Source organism: Leuciscus leuciscus (assembly GCF_965113295.1).
Source record: "Leuciscus leuciscus genome assembly, chromosome: 14".
Taxonomy (NCBI): Eukaryota; Metazoa; Chordata; class Actinopteri; order Cypriniformes; family Leuciscidae; genus Leuciscus; species Leuciscus leuciscus.
Window position 1 is genome coordinate 26,267,988 of NC_138738.1, and position 10,830 is coordinate 26,278,817.

At 35.8% G+C, this 10,830-nt stretch overlaps 1 protein-coding gene across 1 annotated transcript in view; it reads right to left on the bottom strand.

Moving 5' to 3' along the window:
• Positions 1–10,264, bottom strand: part of cygb2 (cytoglobin 2) — a 30,681-nt gene extending 20,417 nt beyond the window's left edge. The window contains exon 1 of the mRNA XM_082137035.1: positions 9,664–10,264. Coding sequence (XP_081993161.1) covers positions 9,664–9,944 — 281 coding nt within the window. The 5' untranslated portion in view covers positions 9,945–10,264. The remainder of the gene's footprint in view (positions 1–9,663) is intronic.
• Between the last annotated feature and the right edge of the window lie 566 nt (positions 10,265–10,830).

Here is a 10,830-nt window from a genome sequence, read left to right on the forward strand (position 1 = left end):
GAACCAGAATCTGAACTTCTAACAGCTGTTACACTGTGTCTAAACTGTACGTGACTTGTTGCATCACGCCGCAACAGCTGTGTACACTGGATGCGACAAGGAGACCATAGCAAATACATTTATCCTTCATATCAGAAGTAGTACAAGTGCTTGGAGTTTATCAGAAATCGAATGGGGCATTAATTTACTGTCGAGGATTTGTCATTTCATGCCGCATCCAGTGTAGGCAGCATCACTGCTTATAACTGGTTCTAAAGTCTTTTGTAGTGTTGTGCCGCTTGCATCCGGTCTAGACACGTCGTTACAAAATAGCAGTGCCCGGGCAAATGTCCTCAGTGTCCCACCTTTTAATTCTAGACCTCAAACATCCTCCAGAAATATTCCTGTGCCATGAACAACAAAGGCACAAGGTAGCATGTGCCAGTTTATCTGGTACAGTGGCATCCCAGTTGCAGATGGCTGGAATTTGAATTCTATAGTTTCAACCCATTGTGGTAATTAACACATTAAAGGTGATCTAAGCGATGTTGGGTGACGTCACTTCTTGTTGACGCTCGAAGTATTGTCAAACAAAACGGAGGCTAGCTCGACCCTCCCTCCTCTTCATCCCGTCCCCCAAATTATTCTATGATGACACTTAATTAATATCATTTCAAATGTTATCTCACAACTCAAAAATTTCAAACCATTGTTACAGCCCTGATAGTACAATATGATTCATGTAGCCTCTGTTGCATTATATCATGTAGTTTGAAAACATATCAATGATCAAGGCTGTTTAAACAGGTAATGGTAACAATACTGAAAGGTCCACATTTCCTTAAATGATTTGAAATGATTTGTTGTATTAATGATTAATGCTGCATTGATAAACATCCTACATTATATTGCTGAGCATTAATTCTTAATCCTTACTGTTTAGGGAAAAACATTGGTGTGATGCATATACTACAGGTATGTTATTAACACCTCCAGCATTACTTCAATGGAGGGGATTATGTATTCCTCAAGGTTGTCCTAGTAACCAGTTTTAATGACAGTTCTAAGACCAGCTCCTCTAGGTTCTCTAGAGGCTGGATGGCAGGAGATTTTGAACCTCATTACAAACACACATCACTGCATAGCGCTACTGTGCATGTGATATGACTTCAACTTGGTTTGAGGTTGTTATGAGATCCTTCTGCTGACAACTAATGTTTTTTTCCTGTGAATAAATCTATTAACCTAGTATTCCTTTTCTTAGAATTCCACAGTGCACTGCTCTCTTCGTGTTGACCTCATTTCACTTCTCTGGATGTTCTTTTATGCCACTAAGACAAACCGGAGGCATTTTGCTCATTTATTAGATTTAGCCTTTAGCCAAAACACTAAAATGCATCCTGGATCCCATGACTGGAGATGAAAATGTGTGGCAGCTCATAGCTGGCCATGCGTAACCTACGCAGCTGTCACTTCATTCTCCTAGAAACACAGACGTTGAGCCCAACCATTGTGTGCTCAAGAGTATAACCAATGCTGCACTGTTCAATGAGATTTAACATGGTTCACGCAAGCTGCACATTTAGCATGAAAGATATGAGCACAAACTACCATATCAGAATACTGAGAATTGTAGCTGTTAAACCCAATGTTTTTTGCTGCCTTTCTCCTTGTTGAGTAGTTGGTAACACATTTCATACTTGTAAAGGATGACATCTTTTGCTTGTGTGCTTGCGTAACTCCCCCTCCTGAATGAATGAATTAATAAGGACAGTTATCTAAAGGCTCATTAATATAATCCATGTTATTTTTAGGACATACTCTCGATGTGTTCAATGCCGCTTGTGTTTTGACTTTAAAATAACTTTTGAGACTATCAAATTATTGTATACCTTCCATGAGGAAGGAATTTCTCTGACAACATACATGTCACATGTCACAATCCTGGTGTCCTGTAAAGAGCACATTCAGGGCTTTTTAGAGAAACCAAATGTTTGGAGGTTTCACCATGAAAACCACTTCTCCTTGGTCTTTAAAAATGACTGACATTAATTAGTGATCAAATGTAGCACTCTTATGGAAATATGATAATATATTGTAATAATAATTTAAATCGGACAACTTTTCAAATTGTATTTCATAAACCAACATCTCAGGAAAACATTATGGGGTTTCAAATCAAAATATGACTTTCTGTTACAGAACAGGGCATTGATTTCATACATGTCCACTGCAGAGGACATCAGGACTAAAATCATGTTTATCAGGCATTTTGGGAGACACAACAGGTGAATATGGAAATAAATTATACATCAATACTCCTATGAAATATGATTGTTATTAATAAAATGTTGCAAATTATTACTCCAATTATTACACTTCTTTTTTCATTAAATGTTGCTCCAAGAACACATTAATATGCAAATTAGATACAATATATAGATAGATACATTGCATTGATTGGGAATATTAATTTATGGCCATTTTACCCACATATTGCATAAAGTAAAATGGTGTATCAATTCATTCCATTATATCTTTCATAACATAGTTGAGAATCATCTTTATACAAATTTTAGTTAAAAAAAATCCTGAAACCCAAAAATTGATTGGTGAATAAAAAAAAATAAAAAAAAAATCCCATTGTCTATGCCTATCCATATAATTTCTTGTCATTTTATTTTTAAACAACTGAGTCCTGGTGTCCACTACAGAGGACATAGCATAACATTTGAATAAAATATCATTTTTCAAAAATGTTTTTTTTTTTTTTTTTTTTTTTTTTCATTTGTTTCTTATGCTCTAACAATGTGATGACATGAAGAAAAAAAAAAAAAAAAAAAAAACTTTACGCTAATGTTTAATTTTGTTAAGGGTTTATAAAGGGATTCAATAATATCTAATAACTCATATCCAAATGAACTATAAATCATTGATAGGCAGTTATAACAACATGAATAAAAGGGTGACTTATCTAATACTTGCCAAATAGTAAGCCATTTTCACATGTCCACATTAAATCAAGGTACACTGGAACATTAATGCAAATTGTTACCAAGATTTCAGACGAATCATAGACTTTTAAGATTCACAGATCAGAAGTCTGAGTAAGTGGAAAGAATTTAGAAAATGGTAACTCAAATTAATGAAAAAGTATTGGCTTATTGTGTTAAAATATATAAATTTTTTTGAATGAATAAAAACAAAAACAAAATAATATATGTTGCTATGAATTTTTTTTAGAATAACATGGCATAAAAATCATAATTAAAAACTTTAAGGTTTGACATAGCTTATATTATAATGAAAATAAAATTATTTGTTTAAAGCTCCTTCCTTGATGCAGACATTTGTGGTATGAGCCAGAACTAAACAAGTCCTGACTCTCTGTGGTCATTAAAAATCCCAGGATGTCCTTCGAAAAAGAGTAGGGGTGTAACCCCGGCATCCTGGCCAAATTTGCCCAGTGGCTTCTGTCCATCATGGCCTCCTAATCATCCCCATATATACTGATTGGCTTCATCACTCTGTCTCCTCTCCACCAGTAAGCTGGTGTGTGGTGGGCATTCTGGCGCAGTATGGCTGCCGTCGCATCATCCAAGTGGATGCTGCACATTGATGGTGGTTGAGGAGATTCCCCCTTCCATGTAAAGCGCTTTGAGTACCCAGAAAAGCGCTATATAAATTTAACGAATTATTATTAATTATTATTATTATTATAAACAAGATGTCTAATGCCAAATTGCTCCTGGATAGTTGGGAGAAGTTGCTCTATCAGGATGTTTTGATACCATTTTTTATTCATAGCAGTGTTTTTAGACAGAATTGTGAGAGAGTCCAGTCCCTTGGATGAAAAGCAACCCCACACATGGATGATCTCAGGATACCTCACTGTTGGCACGACACAGGACTCATGATAACATTCACCTTTTCTTCTCTAGACAATCCATTTTTCAGATGTCCCAAACAGTAGGAAGGGGGTTTCCTCAGAAAAATTTACTTTGCACCAGACGGTCTTCTGCTGTTCAGTCCTTGTATGTCCTGCAGAATTTCAGTATGTCCTTGATGTTTTTTCTTGCAGAGAAGTGGCTTCTTTGCTGACACCGGGCCATTGTCCAAAAGTCTTTGCCTCACTGTGCGTGCAGATGCACTCACACCCACCTGCTGTCAATACTGAGCAAGCCCTACACTGGTGGTGAAACAATTCTGCAGCTGACTTCTCAGGAAGAGACAGTCCTGGCACTTTCTGAACACTCTGGGACGTCCTGATGCCTTTACTGCAGTTGAACCTCTCTGCTTGAAGTTCTTTATGATCTGGTAAATGGTTCTTTCAGTTGCAATATACTTTGCTGCAATTTCCTTGCATGTAAGGCCATTTTGATGCAAAATGATGATGGCTGCACGTCTTTCTTTGGAGGTTACCATTGGTAACACAAGAACACAATGATTGGAAGCACTTCTTCCCTCCTTTTATAGCAATCTTTCTGCTCTTATACTCCAATGATAATGATAGAGATTAAAGTGAGTAAAGTGAATAGTACTTGTTCACACTTTCCCATGTGCTTATGATATGACAGTGAAATGATGCTAGCAGGTCATTTTGTGCCAGGGCCAAAAAAAAAAAAAAAAAAGGGGGTGGGGGTGGATTTGTGATAAAGTAAAAAAAAATTGGCCAATTAAGTTTTTGAAACAATTTAAAATGCATCTGATCACTCTGCACAATAATCTAGAAACAATGTAAATCAACACCACAACAACTGAACACTGTAAAACATGAGAGCCCCATTAAGTTATATGAACTTACTTCTTGTCTTTAACTCCAATTGCAATGATAAGTTGTGGAAATTGAACTCAAGTGTATAAGTTTTCGAAAATTAAACATAAAGTTATACATTATGTTGACTACTTGTGATTTTTGTCTGGCTTGTAAATGTTCATTTAACTCGTGGCTGTAAGTTACGTTGGGGAAGGGGTGATACAGAGCAAATACCGCGCAACACAGAGAGAAGTTGTCGCCATTTTGAGTTGACGCAGCTGCCAGCAGGAGTCATTACGCGAATTCGTCCTGAAAAACACAAAATATCCGTGGAAGGTGAGTTTTTCTTTTTAATTTGTAATTATAAATGAAGGACATTACGTTTTGATTCTTGTAAGCAGCACATTGACCGTGCTCTGCAAATTTAACGACACCATGGTGTTTTCCCTCACCAGTAACATTACACCTTTTACCAGGACACCAAATGGTAAAATAATTTGAGTTTTCAATAATGTAACCTAGTAAGTTGTCTTAACTTGGAGAATCAAGTTGAAACAACATTTGACAAAGTTGTTTAAACTTAGAGAATCAAGTTGAAACAACAAATGTTCATTAGCTAGATAACTTGTAAAACACAACATTTTGAGTTGAAACAAAGAATATATTTAAGTTGAGTTAACTCATGTTTTTAAGGCAGCAGGTGAACTTTCGTTTCTAAGTTTAACAGACTTGAAATGTTTTACAGTGAAGCAGCAAACTTTTTGAAAGACAAAATGTATCTCACTGCCAATACTTTTGGCCATAGCTGTATACTGAAAACATTTTTTTATTGAATTTACTCAATGGTAAAGTGGAATGTAAGTGGTTGCAATCAATTGATTTTACCTATACGTTTAAATAAACACATCTAGTTGAATGTACTCAATTTCATTTAGTTATCTTAGCTTGATTAAATTGAGTTGACTTAAGTATAATACATTTAGTAATTCCACCCTTATTTAATGTTACTTCTACTTAAATTATCTATTGATTATTTTATGTATTTATTTGTATTATTTAATGAGTTCAAAATGATCTAGCTTAATCTACTTTTTAAACATCCACAGTGGTATATAGACAACAGAGATATAAAACTTGGTTGAGATGTTTTTATGTAAGTCATAAAAACAGGTAAACGTTATTAACTGTAAAACAACCACAATAAAAAAAATAAAAAAATAAATCCAATAGCTGTTAAAATGGTCAATATGATAAATAAACATTTGCTTTTTGTTAAATGAGTTATTGTATTCAGAACTTTGAAAAATAATAACCAAATAAGTTACATTTTGTTTACATTAATTCATTCAGCAGACACTTTTATCCAAAGCAGCTTACACATAGTGAATACAAGCAATTCACCTTAAAGAGGTAATACGCATGAGAAGTTCTAAAAACAAATTTAAACAAGAATACAATTGTATGGAAGTGAAAAAAGTGTTGTTACCAATGTCCTGTTACACATTTGTACTTACCCAATTCAGTCGATTGTTACATGTGTGTAGTTACACAAATATTCGAGCTGTACATGCTATGCTTGCAACGCCAAGGTCATGGGTTCGATTCCCAGGGAAAGAAAGAACTGATAAGAATGTAAATGTGTACCTTGAAATGCAATGTAAGTCGCTTTGGATAAAAGCGTCTGCCAAATGCATAAATGTAAATGCATACAGAAGGTGCCAACGAAAACAATTTATATGTGGCCAACAGGAGAGTGACAGACATCAGAGTGTGCCAATACTCGGTATCCACAGATTAGCAACACACACACGTTGGGTTTTCATGTTTTATGGGGACTTTACATAGACATAATGATTATTATACTGTAAAAACTGTAGGGCCTACATTATATCCCCTCACCCTACCCCTAAAACTACTCAGCACAGAATACTTTCTGCATTTTTACAACAACAAAAAAACAGCACTATAATTTTTAAGTTATTTTCCTCATGGAGACCAAAAAATATTCCCACAAGGACAAGGGTTTCGGATATCTTTTTGGGGGATATTTTGTCCCTATAATGTACTGTATATACCTGAACCACACACACACACACACACACACACACACACACACACACACACACACACACAGTCTAATAACTTAAATTCACAAAATTATCCCTGACAGTTGTCCTGGCAACCTAAAGCATTCTATTATAATGAATCATGTAGGCTTTGCCTATTTAAAACTGATTTATGTTCGCTTATGTGTGTGAAGAGACTACAGAAAAACATAGCTAAAATGCATAATTTAGTTAATCTAGTCAACTGTTATCATAGTATACATTGTTAATTATGAGTTTATTCATTTTAATATACATTTTTGGGTGCTAAAATGCATAATCTAGTTAATCTAATCAACCGTGATTATATTATGCATTGCTAATTATGAGTTTAATATATATTATTTACAAATTATTAAACATTAGAAAGATTCACATTTATGCTATAAATAAAATTAACCAAGTAATTAATAATTAACTGAATGTACAGTAAATATCTTTTAGACATTATTTACAACTTAATAAACTGTATATTATTTTTGTGTAGTGATGTAATTATATTTCTGTGCCATTCTATTAAGTTAACTGAACAATAAGCTAGTAATTATGTTTAATTACTGTTGGTTTTGCAGTTATAAATTGCTAAAATAGTGTAATAAAGACAATTTGACCCCCTGTTCTAAAGTAAAAGTTATATCCTCATTAATTATGGCACTTATTGAGTGATATTTAAGTTTATTGACCAGAATAAGTCAATTATTTAAGGCTAAACTGCCATTAATACAATATTAATAAAGACAATTTGACCCCTATTCTAGTTATATCCTCATTAATTATGGCACTTATTGAGTGATATTTAAGTTTATTGACCAGAATAAACCAGATGTTATTGACCAGAATAGACCAGACGTGATCTCAACACATACATGTACTTACATTTTCACACACTGAAACGTACAATATTGACAGCACTAAAAATTATGTAAAAACATTCTGCTCTGTTCATGACTTCCACTGCATTACTTTGAACAAAACGACACTTTAAAACCTTAAAATGAATAACATTTCTGTAATTGTTTAACCATTATTTATCATGTAATACTTGTTTTGTTTGCCATGGAACACAAAAGGTGTTTTCTCAGACACAGGACTAGAATCCACACAACTGCGAGGAACAGATCCAAATTCAATTCTTTATCCAGGGATCTTCATCTCCATCCTCAACAGGGACCGTAAACAAATCCCACGCTCATTATGAATTAAAAAATTGCCGCCTCAAAAAGCTTGACACGACAACTTTTACGGCAGTGATATCAAACGCTCATTGGCTCTCGCTTGCTTCGTCACAGATTGCGACATGCTTGAAGTGAAGCGGAATACCATTTTTTTTTTCTGAATTAATAACTTAAATTCTGCTCTGTATACAAAACTGTTATTGGCCTATATCACCAGAGAGGACTGCGACTGCAACACAGTCTTTTGACATTTTGGTAACACTTTACAATAAGGTTCATTAGTTAACATTAGTTAACTACCTTAGTTAACATGAACTAAAGAATGAACAATACTTCTACAGCATAAATTAATCTTAGTTAATATTAATTTCAACATTTACTAGCAACTGCTCTCCACGGAAGCTTTGCGTTTAAACAACTAATAAAATATTTCAACTCGGATCAATATATTGTGTGTAATTATTTACTTATATGGCAAGCAGCCGTGTAATAATAAATATTACCTCCGCTTCACGTCGGGGTCCTGATCACCCTGTCGGGAGTTATTTTGAGAAAACCACCGGCTGGATGTACATTATCCCTTAGGCTACTTAACTAATGCATAATTCAGGACCCTTACAATGTAAAGTTAATCATGAATTACTAGTGTATTCGTGTTTAACTAATGCTTAATTGTGAACAAGTTAATCATTAATTAATCCTTAACTAATGCATTATTCTGGACCCTTAAGATAAAGTGTTACCCATTTTTGGTTTATTTCAGTTTATGCAATACAGCACTGTAAACTCACAAGGGATTGTGAATACTGCAAACCCTGTTAAATCTACCTCTGGAGTTTGTTCTAATCTAACACGTACAGCGCTCTGACAGATTCTACCGAATTATCACAGAAACCATGCAAAGGTATTGCAGGGATTAGGAAACACTATAGCAGGTATCTGTACCTGCTAAATTCTATTTGGTGAATGTTAAAAATAGGAGCTACTGTAAAGATGGATTTGTTCTATGTTGTGCATATTTGAGAAGCTTTGACACTGAGAAAAAGCATGTGGAAAAATATGTCATGGAACATCTTCCCTTGGCATCTGTCCATCATCAAGCCTAATTTGGGAATGCCAGCTGCAAGAGCAAAAAAATACTCAAAAAAGTGTCACATTTTAGAAAGACATTATCTGTAGTCCCCCCTCCCCCCCCCCCCCCTCCTCCTCCTCCTCCTCCTCCGAATAATATAGTTCATAGTAACATAATTTTTTTTTTCACTTGTATGTACTGTGGATGTATCTGTGTGTCTGTGTGTTTGTATGCCAGCGGCTTGTCCCTGTGTGCTAAAATATCCACCATGAAAGGTCTGCTTGCCAGTATTCTTCTCTGCCCACCATGCAGCTGCACATGCTGTCATTTGCAAATGTACAAGAAGCACATCTAATGGCAGAATGAAAATGTGTGGTTAAAGAAGAAATTTAAAGTGCATATGATTGAAAAAAACTGGAAGAATGTCTTTGCTGCTTTTGAGAAATTTTGATAACTATGAACTTCACAATTCCAAAAACTTTCATATCATAACACATTAAAAGATTACAATGATTTTAACACAGTGCAAAGACAATAAAACAAGACCTCTAACGGTTCTTTGGCAAATTACTGCACCTGATCAGTATAGTGACGCCCACATCCTCACAGGTCTCGTAAACACGCGCCCAGGTGTCCTGAATGATGCCTCGCTCCACATCTGTCAGCGGCTCTGGTCTCTCCCTCCCCTCTGTCTCTTCATCCTCCCTCTCTTTCTCCATGCCACAGACGCACCACGGGGTACTTGCGCCTGAAGCAGGCACAGACGATGGAATGAGAGGTGGTGGTGGTGGAGAGGACCGACGAAGTTGGCGGAGGGGGCAACAGAAACGCAGGGCAAGAGAGTAGAGAGTGTGCATCCGCCCCCCTCTCACCCTGTGCCCCTCACTCCCTTGAGCAGGCAGGATGATTTCACTACTGACAATCGCTCGATGAATATATCTGCTGTCACTGTCTTCTGTCTCTCTGTCTGCTTTTCCGTTCCTTGTCTTCCAAGCTGCTAAGGTCTTTGTCTACCCTCTAACACAGATGTTGTCTGTGCTTGGAACTTCTGGATTTGTAATGACCTCAGATATGGAACGTGTGGAGGAGAAGGAGGGAGCTGAAGAGCTGAAGGGAGGAGTGACAGGGAGAGAGAGCGAGGGAGAGAGAGAGAGAGAGAGAGAGAGAGAGAGAGAGAGAGAGAGAGAGAGAGAGAGAGAGAGAGAGAGAGAGAGAGAGAGAGAGAGAGAGAGAGAGAGAGAGCATGACAATTCCTATGTTACCTATCAAGCCTTTCCAAGCTGTGCCTTTACACTCACAGATTCCAAACACACACAAGCTCATATTCAGCAATCACATTCTTTAAAAAGGTATAACATGAATCTGAAGCCTATTACACAAAATAAAATACACATAAATTCAGACAAAGATTTTCTCAAAGTATTATTATTAGTTATTTAATTGTATTATTGTTCATTGAGCCAGAAGAAATGATGTCCAGATCCAGAGATGGACAGTCTTGCCTAAAGAATGAAGAGGATTACTCCTCACCAAGAGGGTCTATAGAAATCAAAATAACAAATTAACAATAATAATATTTTTTTCTTTTTTTAAAAAAAGTATTAAAGGACCACTGTTTTACGAAAAAAAAAAAAAAAAAACTGCTTTCTAGTATTTACAGAAATATGTCTGTATACCTGAGATGTAATTTGCCCTAATGAACTGCACTGCTGTGAATATTTGTGAGATTATGCAATGCTGTTG